The sequence below is a fragment of the Melanotaenia boesemani genome, chromosome 24 (genome assembly GCF_017639745.1).
Source record: "Melanotaenia boesemani isolate fMelBoe1 chromosome 24, fMelBoe1.pri, whole genome shotgun sequence".
Lineage (NCBI taxonomy): Eukaryota > Metazoa > Chordata > Actinopteri > Atheriniformes > Melanotaeniidae > Melanotaenia > Melanotaenia boesemani.
The window spans coordinates 16,819,726-16,840,211 of NC_055705.1; the positions used below are offsets into that span (position 1 = coordinate 16,819,726).

General features: G+C 39.0%; 2 protein-coding genes across 3 annotated transcripts in view; both read right to left on the bottom strand.

The window, feature by feature from the left end:
* Positions 1–54: 54 nt before the first annotated feature.
* On the bottom strand, positions 55–2,949 carry atp5pf (ATP synthase peripheral stalk subunit F6). Its single transcript, XM_041979233.1, has 4 exons — positions 2,814–2,949; positions 1,635–1,804; positions 1,183–1,307; positions 55–160 (listed from the first exon to the last, which is right to left on the bottom strand). Exons 2-4 carry the CDS (start codon positions 1,802–1,804, stop codon positions 132–134), a joined length of 324 nt encoding a protein of 107 aa, XP_041835167.1. The 5' UTR covers positions 2,814–2,949; the 3' UTR covers positions 55–131.
* Positions 2,950–4,489: 1,540 nt separating this feature from the next.
* The window catches only part of appa (amyloid beta (A4) precursor protein a), a 36,022-nt gene continuing 20,025 nt past the window's right edge, over positions 4,490–20,486 (bottom strand). The window contains exons 6-17 of one of the 2 annotated variants that reach the window (XM_041979227.1): positions 19,956–20,287; positions 19,276–19,443; positions 15,542–15,675; positions 14,444–14,518; positions 14,190–14,348; positions 13,757–13,885; positions 13,456–13,555; positions 11,035–11,247; positions 10,064–10,117; positions 9,385–9,476; positions 8,082–8,228; positions 4,490–6,983 (exon numbers count right to left, since the gene is read on the bottom strand). In XM_041979227.1, coding sequence (XP_041835161.1) covers positions 6,882–6,983; positions 8,082–8,228; positions 9,385–9,476; positions 10,064–10,117; positions 11,035–11,247; positions 13,456–13,555; positions 13,757–13,885; positions 14,190–14,348; positions 14,444–14,518; positions 15,542–15,675; positions 19,276–19,443; positions 19,956–20,287 — 1,705 coding nt within the window. In that variant the 3' untranslated portion in view covers positions 4,490–6,881. The remainder of the gene's footprint in view (positions 6,984–8,081; positions 8,229–9,384; positions 9,477–10,063; positions 10,118–11,034; positions 11,248–13,455; positions 13,556–13,756; positions 13,886–14,189; positions 14,349–14,443; positions 14,519–15,541; positions 15,676–19,275; positions 19,444–19,955; positions 20,288–20,486) is intronic. The other variant, XM_041979228.1, reaches the window with a different exon arrangement.

A 20,486-nucleotide genomic window follows, 5' to 3' on the forward strand; every position in this document is an offset into this window, starting at 1 on the left:
CACGTTAGGGAAAAAAAAATACCTTCAGATAAAGCTTATTAAAAAGCCAGAGCATTATTGTTCAATCCACTTTCTTTTTATTAAATACAACATATTTGTGACATGTAGGAGATTTACAACATGGACATCGTTCACTTGGCTCCTTCTTCAAACTTCGGCTCTGTGGAGAAAAATTCAGAAAAAAAAAGTATGAATAAGAGTTTTTAGCAAATGTCATTTACTTTATTTTTTAACATGACCCATGCTGCAGCTAAACATAAATGTACAGCAACTAGCATAAAAATCTTCCTTCCTTCCTTTCTAAATGTCATCTACTTTGTTATTTATAGACACAAAGATGTGAGTGACGAGGCAACTTTTCCGCAGCAAGGAGAGGGAAGTGTTAAACTTTGCCAAAGCAGAAACAGCTACATCATAAAAAAAAAGCACATCCAATCGTCCGGAACTGCAGCTAATCAGAAAAATAAATCAAGACTGTCTTTGACAAAGGACGGTTCGGACTTTGACCTGAACAATGCAATTACACTGTCTGGGCTGCGGTGTCCTTCTAAAGCTCTTCTGTACATCACTAAGCTAGAAACACTGAAAACTTTGGCTCTGTAAAGAAATGTGAAGGTAAAGTCGGGAGGACCATCTTGTAGAGAGGGCTATCCTGTTACCTCAGGTTAATGCAACAGTTTTACTGGTTTGATTTTGTTTTGTTTGGCTAAAAACAGTGAAAGATAGTGGATGTAAAATCTAATTCACACAATCCAGCCACTGTTTTCTGGTTAATTTATTAATATAACTAAATTCTAACACTTCTAAATACATTCAGCAGTGTTTATTTTATGGAGTCATACATAGTGGGGTTTTTGTCACTTAACAGACAATAAAGTTGTGTTTTAATGTTGAATCTCATAAGCATGTGTGTTAAGGGACAAAAATATGATTTTAGAAGTTTATCTGAGAGTTTGAACATAAATAATATCCTCAAGTCTGAACACAGGGTCTGCCAGAGCACATTAAGGCTTCCAAATTAACAATCAGTGATATCAACTTCACATTATCTACAGTAAAAAAAATCCATATAAATTAATATGTAACTGTCTAAATATTCTTTGGGACCAATTTTTTTAAATGTTTTAATTTTTCAATTGAAACCGATCAGAAGTGTGTGTGAGGGGCGGGGTTTCAACTGACCTGGGAATTTGAAGTCAGGGAACTTGACGAGGTCTCCTCCACCGTATAGCCTCTGGAGTTTGGTTACTTCTTCAGACAGGTTCTTCTGGTAAGCAGGACCTGCGTCCACAATCCCACCAGCAGCCCTGGGAGAACCGAGGCATCAAACAATGATAAAATTCATGAGCGCAACCGCAATGAGTGGACGGGATGCTATTTGAATAAGTGTTAGTACAAAAAGAAAAGGGGGAGTTGAAATGAAATTGCTTGGGGGGAGACCAGAAAGAAGCTTCTATCCCTTTTCAAGGATACTGCAAGTAAATGTTTCACCATGACTGAACTCTGAGCAAGTTGCCTACTTGGTGAATCTTTCTCGCTGCACTCTGATCAGCCAAACCTAAACATCATGTCCTCACAGGGCACGCTTTATTATTAATGTAATTAAATGACAGTAAATGCACACGTCGACTGACTTGCTCTTGTTGTTGTAGTCGCGGATCTTATCCAAGAACAGTTTCTGGACAGGATCGAGCTCCTTGGCCTTGTTGAAGACGACGGCGGAGATGCCAATGTTCCTTCGCAGGGTAAGGCTCACAGCGGAGCGCAGCAAAGAGGACAGATGGAATAACCGATTAAGCGCCATCTGAAGGAGCAGAAAATACAATTTGATTAGCCTGAATCACAAATGAGCGCCTCCCACAGTATGTTTCACCAATCAGCCTTTGAGGTCTGCTGAATTAGTAAAATATTGTGATCAAACACATTGAATAAAATGCCAAGACAATTAAAATTGCAGTTATTCAACCGAAAAGGCCTAAACATTGATAACCAATGAGTTGCCTTGCTTTAGTTCAAAGTAAAATCTATTTACCTGAACGTTGCAACCAAATTTAAGGTGCTTCAAGTTTACTTTTCAATGGCACACAGCGTAGCATTTCGCACCATAACCTTTGATGAATAGCTGTACTTTAATTTACAGGTTAGTTCACGATTTCTTCCATCTCTTTGTTTTGTTTTTTTTTTATAACATATATTAAGTAAATATCCAGTTTAATCGGTGCATTTAAGACAATCTAACACGGACACGGAGTACAGGACTAAAATTAGGAAGCTTTTAAACACTTGGAGAATTGTGTCAGTGTGAATTTAACATGACCTTAAACATGACCTTAAACTGGCATCCTCAAACCTAAAATGCACGAACTAATAAATCAAATATAAAATAATTTAATTGATTTAAAACTCTAAGCACTTTCAAATCAAATCGATTGGGCTAGCTTACATTAGCTAGCTAGAGTCAAAGACAACAAGCTTTGTCCAACAGGCAAAGTACAAACTGGCGTTGTACTTCTAAGATTAATTCCGTAATGATGTGATATTTCTATTAAAGGTACTGCCTTTGAGATAACACTAAATGTTTGTTTCCTTCACCTTACAAGCACTTGCTAATGCTAATATGCTAACTCTAATGTTAGCTAACTCTGGCTAACGACAGACTTTTCAAACATTATTGTTATAATTTGGCGTTCATCGGTTTGTCGCTCATCTGCATTTGTTGTATTCTTGAATGCGTTATTCAATGTACAGCTATATGATAAACATCGAGAGCTTAAACTGATTTTATAGCATTTAGTTTTTAAAGCCGAACTCACCTTGGGTTTGACACTTAGGGCGCAAGATCCAAATGTGGAAGACCGCAATGGATTGTGGGAGATTAGGAAGTAAATTGGCGAGTGTGAAATGTTGCGCGCCGCTGCACGCTGATCTCACAAAAACAAAACACTTTTACTAAAGCCTTTCGAGGGCAATCCGTTTTGTTATATTTGCAGAGGAGAGGGGGTGTTTTTGGCAGTTAGTTTATATTCAATTGTTTTTACCGGAAAACATAGCAGTTTTCAAAATCACCTAAAATTAATATCCCCCTTCATAGCATGTTATAATCTTTGTAGTTGCTTATTGTCGATTGTTTCTCTGTTGTAGCAGTGTTTTTTGGGGAATAAATATTAGAACTCTGGAATGTCCGTTTGTTTCCCAATTTAAAAGGTACCACATTCGTATGACATTGCTTTTATTGGATGAGCAGTAGTTGTGTATGTGGGTTGTGACCATAAAAAAAACTTTCCAAATCTTCTCTGGCAATGCCACGCATCTTATTCTGCTATATTCTGCTGGATTTGATAGTTAAAGTCTGAAGAAACAACACGTTTTGGCAATTTAATAGTTTATTTAATAATAATAATACAAAAAATACAGCCTCTACAACAGCATGGCACCCCCTCCTCATGCTGGTCACCAGTGGTCATGGCTCCCATTCTTCAACCAATGTGGTTTTGCTGGTCATTCTGGCACAAACAGCAGACCCAAGCTGATCCCACAAGTGTGCATTGGAGTTGAGGTCAGGTCATTCCACCCACTTTTTTGCCCCCAAAAATCTGGAGGTAGTCTGTAATGGTAGTCTTGCTATCTTGGATTGAGTTCAGTCTAAGGCTGCAGAGATATGGAACTGCCACAGTTTGCAGAATCTCATCTTTATATCTCTCTGCATTAAGATTGCTTCCAGTGATATGCCTAGTTTTTCCAGTGAAGGAGATGCCGCCCAACACAATCAAACTGCCTCCACCAAAAGCTGTTACCCCATCGTTGCAGGAATCAGCATAGTTAATCCATTAATCCTACAATCAAACTGCTGCAAGCAGATTCTGGTCTCATCACTAAACATCTCCTTCCTCCACACTTCTCGGAAGGAGAAGGGAAGTCAATAGCAGAATAAGGTGTTTGGCATTGGCAGAGAAAATTTGGAAAGTTTTTCATGGGTGCAACTCTGTTGCTTATCTGTTACAAATGTGGTACAATTTAAAAGCAAATTAAACAGGCCTTCCAACGATATATGATTCATTGCCAAGAAGCTGTTCTTTTTTTGTGCAAGGTTATGCATGGTTCTATTCACAAAAACAAAACAAGCATGATTGTAAAATGTTACTTTAAGCTAATATATTTTCTATTAAAATAATGTAATTTGTTTGTACCGTTTACATTTTAGATATAGCTGATAGGATTCCTAAATCTCTGCATTGTTTAAAACAACATTTTCCAAATAGTGGATCTGGACTCAAATCAGAAGTTTAAAAAACACACAGATTTAGTTTCAGCTGTTTTGATGGCCGGGGTTCGTTCATACTTTGATGATCTTTGGGATTCATCTTCCTGTCAGATATTTATCATTGACACAAAGACTGAATAAAAGACTCTCTCAGGGTGCATGTGTGGTAATATGGTTATTGTCTATGTGAAAATATAAAGCATAAACAAATACACAAAGATTTGTATGTACATTCAAAACTTTATTATGGAATACAGTGTAGAAAGCGTCAATGCAAATGGCCTGCACAATATTACACAGTGGAAAATAAAAATAATATATAACCCACAAAGAAAAGGAAAAGAAAATCATGTTTCCTCTTCGACTCTACTACCCTCTGTTGGGCTTCTAACAAGCACCCTCTCAAAACCAAAAACTCACCCCACTGCAGCCCCCATAGGCACATTTGAGTCTACTTTCTCACAGATTTTATCACAATTAAATGTATTAACATGGTGAGACCTCATTCTGTTTCTTTCAATGCCGTGTGGAGGTGACAAACCTTTAACATGAGCTGACTGTATGAGATGAATGGAGATCCCTGCCATAATGCTGCCATCTTGATTTTTTTCCCCTCTATTTCTGCTTTGACACCCCCTCTCCTCCTGCTGTCAGTGCAGTCTTGACAGCAAACGCCTGTTTATCTATATGTCGACTGCTGCGCTCTTCCGAGGAGACGAGGGTGTGCTGATGGCAGAGGTGAGCATCATGCCTGAAGGAAAAGGAAGGCGAAGGAGGGAGGGAAGGGAAGTGCAGAGGGGGAAGTGAAAATCCATCATATATATATATACATACACACTGCCTGGCTGGCTATCCATCTGGAACTGCAAGTCATTTCCTCTGTACCTTGCCCTCCTTCCCCCTCCACCTCTCATAGCGCTCCACCTGTTCAGTCGGCAGAAAGCAAAATGAGTGCAAAACCCCCAAAAAGAAAGACGGCGTCGGCTTACAACTGGACAAAAACACCAGACTGAAAATGACAACATGTACACGCAGAATTAATCCAAACTTGCTCCTCGAGCCAGATTCCTCATATTTCTCTTCATCTTTGCCGTCACAACATGCCTTTTTAATCACAGAGTAACATGAACTGAGGAAGTAAAAAAATGAACAGGTGTGATTTCTGAACGCCTCTACACATAAGGAATTTTAACACAACATCTTTCAGTGAAGAAGAATGTACAAAAGTGAAGCCAGGCCCCCTCCTGCAGCTTCAGGAAAGTTGCAGGGTTAAAAAAAAAAAGAAAAATAATTAAAATAAAATAAAATTGAGGAACTAAAAAAAAAAAAAAAAAAAAAAAAAATCACAGATCTCTCTGAAATGTGAATCTTTACATATCAAAGCAGAGCCCGTTCATTTAGATTTATATATATTTTTATCATCGTTTGAAGTCACATGATCACGAGAAGATACTAAATGTACAATCTTGCTAGAATGACAATCTATATGTGAGAAAAGGATCTCGAGAGAGAGCAGCGTTAAGATCTTGGGTTGATTTTTTCTTTTAATGTTTGTTTTTCCAAATCCTGTTGTCATTGTTGTCATGCACTACATAAGAACAGCTAAGACTTCAGCATTACTTCAGTAACATTACACGCAATTTAAAAAAAGGACTTTACATCGGTCAACTTTTTTTTTCTCCGTTTTCATTCTTTTTTGAAAAACAAAACAGGAAATGATAGAGAAAACACCTCTAAAATAAAAACAGCTCATTTAGAATATGATTACTACTGATGTCAACTTCATCATTATCGTCAGTGTCTCCTGATATCCTTAAGAGCCTTGTGTGACATAACACAGCCCAGCTGTTGTAAGAATGCAAAAAGAAAAAAAGAGGGATGGATGGAGGAGGAGGAGGGTAAAGGGAGGAGGAGGCTTGATTATACTCCAGTGTAGACTGTAGGGAGAGTGCAGTAGTGGTGCAGTAGAATGGGGAAACACTGGGCCTCATTTAAAATAAATCTTGTTGCTTGACTTAAAATTTTATACTTCATTATTTAATCATTACAAAGAAGAAAATAATTATGTTGACATGTTGGACAATAAACCGGTTTCTATAAATGAGGCCCAGGTGGAGGTGTGCTTACAACCCTACTGATCAGAGGTCAGTTTTGCCTATAAAACTCCACACCTACAGCTATCCCAAAACAAAGAGAAAAATCAACCTTACACTGACCCTGAATCAGTGTGGAGAGAACGCACTTTCCCCCTCAGAGAGAGCGAGTCTGTTTCTAGGCCTTGGGTGGGGCCTTTTTCATACATCAGCAGGCCCAGACGGAGCGACTCCTAAAAACTCCTTTCTATAATTAAAAAAGGCGTCTTTGCTCCAATAAAGTGAACAAATGTGGTGCAAACTGGCTCGGCAGAGTCCGCCCTGGCAAAAGAAAGAAATTAAAAATGAAAGAAACCCTGACTACAGTCACTCCTTATGCTGGTAACTGACTATTTCAGTTACTTGGTGATCTAAGCCTCACTGCCTGTTGGAGACACGGGACTGTTCTAGGGGAGGATGGGGGAGGGGGAGGTGTGTTGATGTAGGGGAGGAGATGATGGCGAGTGTGTGAACTGGTGACGTTCTCCTCAGTTCTGCATCTGCTCAAAGAACTTGTAGGTTGGATTCTCGTAACCGTTCTGCTGCATCTTGGACAGGTGGCGCTCCTCGGGGGTGACGGCAGCATCCACCTGTGACGGAACCAGAAGGGGGAAGGGGGAGGGTTTATTACGTCTTTATTGTGGGTGAATAAATAAAACACAGTCTATGATTTTAGAGCTTTTTAAAGCTGCTGCAAAGTATATTATTGTCTTTGTTACTTCCATTACTATTGTGTGCATTATGTTTACACCTGCATGATTTACTTAATTATACATATAGTACCATACTGCACATTGTTATCATTGTTGCCGTCATCGTCATCACCATCATCATTATTATACACCCTATAAAATAAATATTATACCACCTATTACGTCGTAGCACACCTTATGGAACATTACATTAAAGTGTGTCACACTTTTATTTTATTTACTGTACTTCACTATATCATACATCATGTACTTTCATAAACCAACAGCTTATTTCAACACACATCATACAATAATATGGGGTTTATTGTAGCGTATTACACTGTATACTACTACTTTGTAGAGAGGTGGGCCCCTGTTATAAGCTGTTAGTAATTTTTATGTGGTACCCCTTTCACAATTCTGTCGTAAAAAAATCTCAAATGTACATCCTGTGTGTGAATAAACCATCGTTATACACCCTTTTTATTTATTATTATTGCACTGTGTACTTTATTATATTACATTGTACTGTATTAGAGATAAGTTATATATTATATTACACCCTATATATTACATAATACTATAATTATACTGTGTATTACTATCATGTTTACAGTTACACTTTTTTGACGTTTACTTCCTGTGCATTGCACTGATGTCCTAATTAACTGTTAGTGTTTACTAAACTGTTTCTTGTTGTTTTTATCTTAGTTTTTTACTTCCCAGCTACTCTGTGTGTCATTAACAGAACTTTATTGTCATTGCAACGACTGCAACGAAATTACAAATTAATTCCCCCTCAAGCAGAAAAAAAGCTTTATTATGATTTTTTTTTATTATTGAATTGCTAACAAACAAAGAACCCAGACTAGCCAGTAGTTTAAAAAAAACTACTGAAGGTTCTGATTAATGGATTTAATTAGTAAACCAAAAGTAGGAAATTAATTTTTAAAAAGCCATTAATCCCATTATGTTTAGTAATTAAACATTTCTCACCTCGATAACTCCGTGGTGGATGGAGGTGTACTGCTTCTTCCTCAGCATCACCAGGGTGATGACGATCACCGTTGCTATGACGACACCTCCGACCATCAGGCCAATGATGGCGCCCTTGTTGGAGCCCACATCCTCAGCGAAGAAGACCTGTGGTTTATTTTTTTATTTTTTTTAGGACAGTGGATGGTCAGGTTGATCGAAAAAACCCAAATTTGAAACTTGATGATTTTACAAAATTAAACATGCCAGTTTTTGGCATAAATTAATCACAGACTGCATGTTTATTTGATTTACATTTCCCTATAAATAGTACAGATTTAAACTGAGCTGCAAAATGGATGCTGTGAGGCTGGAGAAACAAAAACCCGACACATGACAACACATGGATGGGACAGACTTACGTAGGCAACTTTTTTCGGAATCATATATTGCTGAAAATTATGTCTTCCAGCAAAACAAAGTAGTACTGATGCAGAATGACTCCGCTTCCCCACAGCACATGACATGATTTTAAAAGATCATGTCATGTGCTGTGCTTCTGTCAGATTACGCTGCTGTGTGGAACTAATCTGTTACATATTTTAACAATAAAGGGAAGTAAACGCCTTCTACAGGGAGAAAAATAACTCCAGATATCTCAACTATGCTGACATCAGCTGGGTTTCACTTCAGCGGAGAGAGCTGCCTTCTTCTTCTAACACTGCAGAATGCCGAATGCAGTTACAGTAAATATCAAATTAAGGAGTCGAGTTAAAGACCCAGTCTGACACACTGACTGCTCCCTGTGAATGCAAGAAATGTGATATGTTATAAAATGCAGGGATTAAGGGATTTAAGCTTTTAGGTGAGAGGAATAAGGTACGTGGATTTGGATTTGACTGAGGATGGATTGAGGTTATTGTGCTGGTATTACAATGCTGGTGGAGATTAATGATGGCATGCACAACGAGAGCTTTGGAGGCCTTACTGAACTGCTGCGCAGCTGTGGCTGAGCGGGCAAATACAGATACACGCAGCACAAAACTTAGCTCTGATCAGAGGGCAGTGGGTTTTTAGAGGAGAGCACAAGTGTGACGCATTCATTACTGCGGTTGTCTCTATGGGCACCTGTCTCCATGGTGACAACCTTGGGAGTTTATCAGTAGGACAAAGTAGAGACATGGATGTGTGTGTGCTTGTGGAGGAAAGGGGGCAGAGTGCAAACCTGCATGTGTTGGGAAAACACATCTTTATGTGTACGTGTCTATTAAGCTGCCTTCACATTCACCTTTATTAATAAGTCTGCATATTTGAGTATCTTTACCAGTTTCTGGTGGTGAACCTCATATTCAGTACTCTGTCTGTCCTCCGTCTCCATACGCAGCTTAGGAATAGCTTCCATCTTCATTCCAGTAACTAGCGAGAGGGGAAAAAAGTGCAATCTATTATCGATCATAAGAAATAGCCACTTTCTCTTTCAGACACACATGCTGAAATTAAACTCATTGGAGCGCACGCTGGGCCACATCAGACGCACCATCAGTATCAGTTCAATATAGCACACACATACAGTAGCACAGCATATGCAGTACACGTACATCCCATAGCTGCATCCCAAATCGCTTAACAGGCCCACCTGCGCCTTAATGGAGGTCAAGTGGAGCTGGCTGTGAGCAAATAAAGGCTCAGCGGAGGAGAGGTGGTGTAAAAATATTTCTACTTCAAAGCAGTCACATATATATATATTTTTTTAAGACCTGAGTTAACCTGAAAATGTTTGTTAGGCTGGAGGCTGCTTTAACAAAAATGTCTGCAACACAATGTGAAGACGTTTATTTATATTAATGCACCTGATCGATAGGGCTTGTGGTTAGGGATAAAAGATTTTCCACTGACAGAAAACAGATGCTCTATTTTTGGATGAGACAGTCCAGAGTAGCATGTTTGAAACTGTTAATAAGCTTTAACTAAATTTCTACTCATGTCTTTTAAGCAGCACTCACCTGGCCGTGTGGGAATGCCTCTGTCAAGGCTGGGGCGAGAGTCCACAAGCTCAACTAGAGAGAAAAAATGGAGACAGTTTCTTTTTTTAAACATGCAAAGAATTAGTTTTTCATTCCCTCTTGGATTTTGGGTAAAATTCTTGCCTGATTTTGAAGCAGGTTTGGTCAACTGCTGCAATAAAAGCAGCACAAATATTTTTTTTTTTTTTATATAAAATAACATTCTACAGAGCCCGTAGAGAGACAGTGAAGAAAAAACAAAAAAATATATATATTGGTCATTTAATACAATTATTAAATTAATTATTAATATTATTATTTTTAATTATTAATATTCCAGCATTCTTTATTGAAATAAGGTTGAAGGAAGAGCATTTTACCATTCTGCAAAATGCTCTACAAGCTGTGATTTATTGCTGAAAAACAAACACACACACACACAAATCTGATTTTTTCAGTATTTACTCCAGATGTGGATCTTAACGTCTCATCGTGACGACTTTGTTCATCTTCCACCTCAATATTGTATTCGGTAAAAAGATCATTTTAAAGTGCTATGAAATTCAATCATTTTTTTCCAGATTAAGTTTAATTTTTTCCTTGTTTTTCCCCTGAATTAAGTTTTTTAATATGTGACATTTTTTTTCCATGATCATGTGGTGAACGCAGTGAATGAAGTGGTGGTGCGGTCCCTTAACCAGTTGAGCTGCCTCCCTGAATTTTAGACGGCACATGTGATGCATTTCTCTCGCACATGACCACACATTTATGATCTATCATTATTAAAATTGCTGTGATTGGACAAAATTCAAAGCTGTGCTGAACTTGTGAGGATTGGCTGAATTTGTGTTAACAGTTCATGAATACCTGGAAGGAAGTTAAAAGTAGTTTACAACCTGCCTTGTCTTGTTCTAAATTCACCTCAGAGAAAACACAGCAGCTGTTTGTGTGTTTTGTGTTGCTGTAAGTACCCTGGTTCTCGGTGTTGGGCTGGTTGAAGCTCTCAGGGTGGACGAAGCCGACTCCCCCCAGGCCTAGCGTGTCCTCCTGGGCCAACAGGTCAGTCTGGCCGTCTCCTAGCTCCTGGTCAGGCATCAGGGCGTCATTTCCGTAGCTCACCCTCACGTCTGTCTGCAGGTTGGCCAGCTGCTGGGCCATCTCCGCCTGCTCCCTCTGCAGAAGCTCTGAGTGGTGGCAGAAAAGATGGAGAGAAGTCAGAAAGGAGGAGACCTGAAGGGGAATGTGTTTTGCTTTGCTATAACTTAAGTGTAATTTCAACAGAAAAATCTGATAGTTGTTTTTACTTATGATCACAGACAGACCCACACAAGCTGCTGACGCCACTGCTTTTATATCAAAAGATGCAAATCATCCATGACGCTTAGCAAAGACTGAAGGCTGTCTTTTCTTCTGTGTGTTTTGTTGGGCTGCACAGACTGTGACAGTCAATGAGACAGAGACACAGATGGCTGCATGACGCACACAACACAGCTAAACCCAGAAAACCTGCAGAAACCTTGCACATGCAGGGGAGGGAGGGAGGGAAAGGGATTTATCTTCCCAGCAGTTTATCTTCTCTAACAGTTTCATTTGACTCTGAACATAAGAATTAGGCCAAATGACTCCAGTATCCTTATCAGGAGAGAAAAAAGCAGCATTTTCTGGGGAATTTAGACCACTGTTAACAACTCTGTTACACGCAACAAAACCAGGGCAGTGAGGCTTTTTTCAGTTTGTCTTTCACACATTGATGAGCAGTCACAATCTGAATTACATATTTTTATTTTCACTAACAGTTAACCACTGGTAAAAACTTCTCCCATTAAGTCTGTCTTTCTTCATCCATTAAGAACACAAATGAAAACAGATGTAAGACAAAGCAAAAGAGACATGACAAAGTGTCTGAAAAGGAGTAGGTAAAATGAAAGAAAACATATTTTTCCCCTATAATTATTCAAAATTATATAAAAACTAAATAAATGCAGGAAAAAAGGACTAGAACAAAATAAAATATTAAATATTTTAAAAGCAATAAATGAAATTTAAGTCTCATAAAATTAAATAGTAAACAAATATATCAAGAAAATTAGTTTAAAAGGAATAAAAGGCCAGAAGTGGTTTGTAGCGACACTTGGCATCAAGAGGTTAATATATTTTTATTTACATTTCTGATTGTGACTGATAGCAAACACGTTGTGACCCATATTTTGATTCTGACCTCATTACCACCCAGTGTTTGATTTAAAGCCAATCAACATTTTCCTTTAGAACAACTTGTACCATGTATTTCCCAAACATTAATTTCTGTACCGCTTATTCCAGTTCAGGAGCCTATCCCAGCAATTAGCAGGCAGGAGGCAGGTACATCCAGGACAGGTCGCCAGTCCATCGCAGGGCCAGCACAGAGAGAATTTAGAGTGACCAGTTAACCTAACATGGATGTCTTTGGACTGAGAGAAGAAGCCAGAATACCCAGAAAGAACCCACGCATACACGTAAAGAACATGCAGACACAGAAAGGTCCAGCTGAGGCACCGCGGCCTTCTTGCTGCGAGGCTGCGGCGCTAACCACCACACTACCACACAGCGCCCTTTTTCGGATCATTTTGCCAATGCTTATTTTGTGCTTTGCTTCAATCCTCACCTCCAAATTACATCATTTGTTAATGTCAATCAATTGCTTTAATTTTCTTATTTCTGTGGTGACCACCTCCAAAATCTGCTGAAGCGTCTCCCCAGTACAAAATACAGTTATATCACCAGCAAATACAACATATTTTACCATGTCAGACATCATTTAATAGAATACAAACAACTTGGGACCGATTGCTGACCCTTGTGGTACACCACATGTTTACAACGATGACGTAGGATTATCTATTTGTACAAACTGTTGCTGGGTTTCATTTTAGCTTTTCAGTCAGTTTAACACCACTATCCTAATTCTGTAAACGTCCATTTTTTTGAGCAACATTTCATGATTAATGGTATCAAAAGTCTTCTTATTAAAAGTCTCAGCTTAACCTCCATGGTTTCATCATGCCCTCCACTTTTACATCAAAGATAGTGTAGGGAGGTTCTGACAACAGGACAACAAGTGTGTATGTATGTATGCACTTAATTTATCAATGCCTCCAGGGAATTTTAGGCTCTATAAAAAGAGGAATAAAGCTGTGAAACGGGGTTTTTCCCAACATCGGACGGAAGATGAGGACTATACTTCGATTTAGTTGTAAATACAAATAAACCTTTGAGGGCTTTCCCTGCTGAATCATCTGCTTCGACTTCCTTTTTTCCAAGAAGAGTCACAGATTTCTTTTCCACAACATAAAAAATAAAAAATTACCCAAAGCTGTTGACATGAAACTTGTTTCTTGAGCCAACAAACTTACCAACTTGATCCTGGATGTCGTCAGCTACGCCGGGCACTTTGTAGAGAAGTCCCAGAGACTGGTTCATGCGCTCCTCAATAACACGCAGATGGGTTAGCACCTACACCATAAACACATACAGAAAATTAAAAAAAAAAAAAAAAAAAAAAAAAGGCTGCTTTAGCTTATTTGAAAAAACAAAAAAACAATTATATTTAAATGAAGTTATTTAAGTTATGAAGTTATTTAAATAACTGCAGCATTTAAATTCAAAGAAAAAAACAGCCAAAAGGAATTTATAAAATCCAATGTCTGATGCTACCTGGGGTCTAATCTGGGCTGCCTTCTTGGGATCCACCATGCGGACGTGCTCAAAGTGTTTGAGGGTGTGCTGCCTGTCTTTCTGCTCAGCACGGACATATTTCTTCAGCAAGGTGAAGACATGACGTGGCTGTAAGAGACAATGAAGAGAACAAGACACATTATGCTGTTTGCATTAAAGATCAAAGAAGAGAATTTTATATGTGAAATGTGAGGCTATAATATCTGAAAGCCAAATCCTGAAACAACCTCCTATGTGTATGAGGTGCATACTAGAAAAAACTAAAAACAGAAGATACATGAGGGAATAATTCATGCAGCAGGTCAGATATAAGGGACAGATCAAGAGATTTTTATCAGGGAATATTTTAAACCAAAAGAAAAAGGGAAATTAACTATTGACTTTAATGGTGACTTCTGTGTGGCTGGTTTACCCTGGGTGGGTCCTGCTGAAGCGCAGTCAGGTAGCTCTCCAACGCCAAGCGGCGGCGATCGTTCAGCAGAGCCTCCACCCGGGCCATGTGGGTCTCCACCAGCTGCTGGCGCTCGCTGGCTGCTTCCTGCTCCAGTGATTCCACCTTCTCCTGGAAACGCTGCACACACATATAAAATAACTGATTGAAGCCCTGGAAACAATGACGTACAAGGATGGCAGGTACTGTGCTGGATAAATCACTGCTTTTCCTACTTGAATAACGGCCTTCTTATCGGCACGTGGAAGATTCTTGGCTTCCCTCTCAGCTTCCTCCCACTCCCTCATCACCTGGAGACAAGAACAGGAAGGAAAACATTCATCAGAACAGATGCTGCTTTATATATTTAATCCTGTTTTTGCCCACATTAAATAGAGTGAGAGGTATCACTTTTTACAGGTGTGTTCATGTTGGGTTAGGTGTTAAAAACCCTCATAATAGGAAGAAGATCAACAATGTTAACGGGTACAGCATAACAATAACAAAAACTCTGAATTCTATGAACTTGGTATTGACAAATAAGTGCAAAAGCCTCACTATTAGTGGGTGGAAGGTACCAGGTTTTTACCAAAGAGTAGTTTTAGCAGCAGCAGAATACAAACTACAAACTACTGGTTTATAAAGAAAGAATTTCTTGTACAAAAATCCTATAAAATCTTTGGTCTGGGTGAAGAACAGCAATGACTACATCAGCTGTTTCTATTCCCTTTTTGCTCAGTTGCATGTGTTTCAGAGTGATGACTGCACACCCTTTCCCATTTTGACTCTCTGACTCACTCTGTGGACCTCTTTCATTTTTCACTTCCATCAGAGCAATGCAATAACACCATCTTAAAGGGAGAAGTTACTATGTGTAATCAGTTGATGCTGTGCCTGTAGCTAGTCACTCACAACAAACACAGCTAAGCAAAGCAAAAAAAAAAGTCATTTTAAGTGCCACGAAGTGTTGTTAGCAACATTATCTGGGGCTTTAAAAAGTGCGACTGAAGCAGACCATCTGGATCTCCATCTGAGAGTGAGACGGTTGATTAAAAAATACAATTAAAGTTGAAATGCCTCAGTCGGCTCACCCGGGAGGGATTAACAGACGCACCAATTTGATTTCCTCACCACACCTCTTCTCCATCCATTTTCTATTTATAGATTATTTTTGTTCTCTCTGTGCTAGTAAGAAAATCCTTTTCTGCTCTCTGAACATCCATCATCTCTAATGTAACATAGATGAGATGACCGCTGATAAAGTTTATTAACCTTTAAACAACAAGACAAAATACACATTTGCTCCCCTTCCTTTTATGGTTTATCTTCAGTACCTGGGACATTCTCTCCCGGTGTTTGGCCTCCAGGCTCTCCTTGGCTTTCTGGAAGTGAGCGTGTTCGTTTTCGTCAGCAGGGGTCTCCAGATAATGGTCCACTGCGTCAGGTGAGCTGGGTGTGGCAGTAGGTACTGCATCAAAATATAGAGAGGAAACAGAGAAGTGAGAAGACTTTCAATGGAGTTTTGTGTTACAGGACACTTTATATTTGGTAGATCTGGAACTGGCAACAAACACAAAAGTCCAAACTGGGTTAAAAGGGTTAGTGCAAGTTCAAGAGGGAAAGAAAACTAGTCAGTAGCTTTAGCTGAAAGCCCAAACCCTCCAACATAAGTGAAGACCTCAGATGACCAAAACTGCTTTTTAGAAGAAACAAAAACACATTTCTCATAACTTCTTTCAAACCGTGATTTAGTGCTGCTGCAACCGGAATTAATCCAGACACACAAACTCACCCACATGAAATACGCTGGATCTGTTGCTGTGTGAAACTTGGGATTTAATCAGTGGAAAGTTGATTATCTTTCATAGATGAGGAACAAAATGCTTTTACCAGCCGTGAAGGTTGCAAATCATGTGAAATTGGTTACGTCTGAGAAGCACATGACTGCACAAGACACAAAAACAACTGAGATGGGATTCACTCTGAGCCAAATGTTTTGTAAAATTTACTTACTCCTTACCCCACCCAAGATAAACTCTCCAACCAAGTCAAGGTACTGATATGTCAGAGATCCTAACAACCAGTTCTATTATGGATTCTGATTCCAAGATGATTTACGGAACTTTTCCAGGCATTTATATCCCATCCAGGAGGTTTACAATCCAGCTGTAAAATGTAGTGTTTATTCAGAGACTCTAGATCAGAGGTTTTCAAACTTTGAGCTACAACCCCCAACATAAAATGCATAGGTGTTCGCGACCCCCACCCCCACACAACGACTTAGTGATTAACTGCATCATGTATCAAATGAGTCATTTTGCAGCCATCTTCTAAATGTAAGGCTGGAAAACTGTAAGAATCTAAATAAATAAAGAGGATAAAATGGTTTGTGGTGGTTCACCGCTGGGAAAAAAACACCTACATGCCCCAAATCAGCTTCTCTCATGGCGATAATGTCAAATTTAAATTTTTAATATAGCATGTGTACTAACTTTGTTTATGCATTACTGTGTTAAATAATAATGTGCTAATTTCAAAGATGTATCTCTTCAATAATAGTTTAATTTTGATAGCCCTAGTAAAAAAAAAAAAACACTCCCAATTTGATAAATGTATGATGTATATTTTTTACAATCATCTGGCAACCCCCTGAAATTATCTTGCGACCCCCAGTTTGAAAACCACACAATGACTGATCCATGAAAACATGACTGATCACATTTTCATAATAAAAAAAAGATCACCATCACTACTACGTTGCTAATAAAAAAACTCTAATTTGACCCTAAAATAATGATGAAGCCATTTTCTGTCCAAATTTCAACCAATCGGAGAGCTTAAATTGATGGCAATGTCCATTCAGGAGCAGCCAAAGATCAACAAGTGACAACTTATGTCAGTCTGAAAAGAAAAATAATGGTCTTCGATGGCCAGATTAAAGCAAGGAAGATGTTTTTGATGCACGTTGGTGCCAAAAACAAGCTGATATGGAGTTGATTTTCTGAGGATAGACAGAATAAATATGCATAAATAACTCAATAGCAAAAATATCTGGAGGAAAAGCCTAAATATATAGTTTCTGTTATGGGTTTGTTTCAATGCCAATATTTTTCCTAATGATAGCAAAGACTAGATATAATGATAATAAAAGGCTCGGTCACTGTTGATGTCAAGTTTTTTCTTTTGTTGTTGTTGTTTGCTTTTTATGGGTTATATCTATAGTACATACATTTCACATAATTTCAGATTGAAAATCTGTCAAAGGTCGTTGTCCTGAAAAAATAATGTATGTTGACAGTGCTTAAAAGGGTTCAGGTTCTACGTTAATTTCTACATTAATAAAAACAAAACACCAAATACAGCAAAAATGGCTTAAATTACAAAAAGCCACATTTAGTGGGTTGTTGCTGCTGAATTGATAAAATGCTCCTCATCCATGCAACAAACACGTACATGTAAACAACAGCTGTGCAACACTGTTAATATTTGTGGTATTTGAATGACTGTAATGACAACTGGTAACTAACATGGAAAATTAGGAAGCCATTTGGGCCACAGTTTTGTTGTTTTTGTTAGAAAAATTGCTCCTGCTGAGTGCTGACCGTGGATCACCATGTTGGTGCTTTTTCAGAGTGCAATCTACTATAAAATCAGTGACATTAGACCAAAAAGACTGACAATACATGCATGTACTGCAGCTCTTTCTCACCTCTGTGCTCAACAAAGCAAAAATCCTGAGCCAAAACACACAAGCACGCTTTCACACTACACACACACACACACACACACACACACACACACACTAGATAAAATTAGATCAAACTACAGGGAGATGGAAAGCATGACTTCATTTTGCTGCAGGGCAGTTTGTTTTTCAGTCACGATGTGCACAAACACATTCACACACTTGCATATTGACGAAGGTCACTGAACCCACACACACACACACAGCGGTCGGGCAACATTTAAGGCACCTTTTGCTCCCGTCTATAACACACAACCGACTTCTGTGCGAAAAACGGCATGTGGAAATAATTTACCAATCCAGGATGGAGTTACTATCTGAAATCCCATCAGTTTGCTTCGTGACTGAATGATCATGTCTAATTCAACACAGTCATGCAAGAAATATTCTCCCCCCTGAAGTAGCCATTATTAAGAACCTCAGATGGTTCACCAGATAAACAAGGTGGAAAAATCTTTGAGCAATCGCTCTCATTTCCACTGATAATCAGTCATCACACCGATCTGGAAGGAAGGTATGTATTGAGAGCGTGTAATGTTGTTTTAATGAGTTTTTCCTTATCGCAAGAAAGAAAAATGTTTCATATTCTCAAAACTGCAGCTGAGCAATTTGACATCTGATTTAAGTGAATTGAATTAATTAACTTGAGCATATTTCCTCAATGATGCGGCCAGAATAATAGCAGCAAACCAGAAACATGTCAAAGATATAAGGGATAATGTGCAGTGAAGCGAGGATTATTGCAGAAATAATGTTTCTGGGTGAGCTCACAGCTCACATTCATGCTAAACTAATATGCATAAAATGATGGCCCTGAAATAGCCATAATTGTGGGAATTATGGTGGTTATCCTACAAGGTCTATGGGGAAGCACCAGTAGCCACTGCAATGTAAAGAACGTTATTTAACCTCTGAAGCCGTTTGTGTCTAAATAGAGAACCACTTCACTTCAGTGACCCCATTTCAATATGGAATTTTAAAAGAAAAGAATATCAATGTGTTATTCTGTCTAAGGAGATTCATGTAATGCAATAATCACAGCTTTCAAAAGAAGGTCCACTTTTAAATGTGCTGAAAATAAAAATGTGCACACACACACACACACAGATTTGGGTGTAAGGTAAAGAAAGAAAAGTGTGCAGGCAGTTAAACTGAAAGATTCTGGTGAGAAAGTTAAGACAATCTTTGGTGCATGCTAGTCAAGTGTAGAGCTGAAAACAGCCAGTGGACAGACGGTGAACAGATGTGAAAGTTAAACACAGAAATTGGGAATCAAACCCGGTGAGCTGCTGGTTGACCTGAGCAGCTGTCGGCAGGACTTACTGACGCTGCTGCAGACAGACAAGCAGTAGTCCTCTGACTCAAAGTTATTCCTGTTTCCTCCACATCCGCCGTAGATAAATTGAACACAGTGGCCTTCCTGTCGGTCAAAGTACCAGCGGGGCAGCATGGCCCTGCATGGGCCGGTCTCTGCACTGGCCCAGCACACATCTTGGAAAACACACACACTTTCATCATTTATAAGGTAGTACGCAGCCCCAAATCCTCCTCAGCTCATCATTCACCAGGTAACAGCATCATATTTTAAGATGTCATTGAATTTGCCACTTAAATTCAAGGACACAAAATCACAAAACCTGGAAAAATGGTTAGGTTTAGGCATTCATTATTAATGCTGCTTGGAAATGAATTTAACACTAATTTGGCACAAAAATGAATTAACAGCAGTAGCGCAACAAATTCTGGTTCTAATGGATCGTGGCTAATGAAAGATGTGAAATGATTAATGAGCACAATAACAAAAATGACAGCAAGGAATTACTGTGAGGAACATCAAGTTTAACCATGTTTGACATAGCATACAAACCGGGGAGAAAACATACCGCAGCATCAAACAGGAATGATGGATTACTGTATTTAAGAGGTTTAAAAGACTAAATTCTGAGGAAATGAAAACAAAAACATGGAAAAGCCCACAAACAAGCATCAAAAGCATTCCTCACCCCTGACAACTTCTTCCACAGACTCCGTGGTGGTGGTGGTGGTGGTTGTAGTCATGGCAACATTAGTGGTGGGCTCATCAGCATCATCATTGTCATCAAGTGTGTCAATGATGTCATCTCCATCATCATCCTCCTCTTCTTCCTCTTCTTCTTCTTCCCCCACTGTCTCCTCATCCTCTTCTCCATCTCCATCTTGGTCATTGTCCAGTACATCCTCTTCATCCTCCTCTTCCTCTGCATCTTCCTCAAGCACCTCCAGGTCCTCGTCCTCCTCTACCACAGATGGTTTGGTTTCCTCTTGCTGCTCTGTTGGCTCTGGTTCACGCACCATACTGGGTGAAAGCAAAAAAGAGGGAAGGAAGGGAGGGTGATGGGGATGAAGGGGAAGTAAAGAGACATATGGAGACAACAGGAAAAATGGGAAAGAAATGAGGAAGTGGGGAGGACAAGGAGTTCAAATGACAGTTTCCTTTCAAGTAAACAAAGTTCCTCTTCGGGGTAATGTTAAAAATAAAAATGGCTGCATCTGTG

What these genes read in the sequence shown, in the direction of transcription:
- atp5pf (XM_041979233.1), bottom strand. Translation starts at nt 1,804, where the DNA reads ATGGCGCTTAATCGGTTATTCCATCTGTCCTCTTTGCTGCGCTCCGCT. An exon ending in GACTACAACAACAAGAGCAA is followed by an intron (nt 1,308 to 1,634) that starts GTCAGTCGACGT and finishes CGGTTCTCCCAG; the next exon opens with GGCTGCTGGTGGGATTGTGG. An exon ending in CCCTGACTTCAAATTCCCAG is followed by an intron (nt 161 to 1,182) that starts GTCAGTTGAAAC and finishes TTTTCTCCACAG; the next exon opens with AGCCGAAGTTTGAAGAAGGA.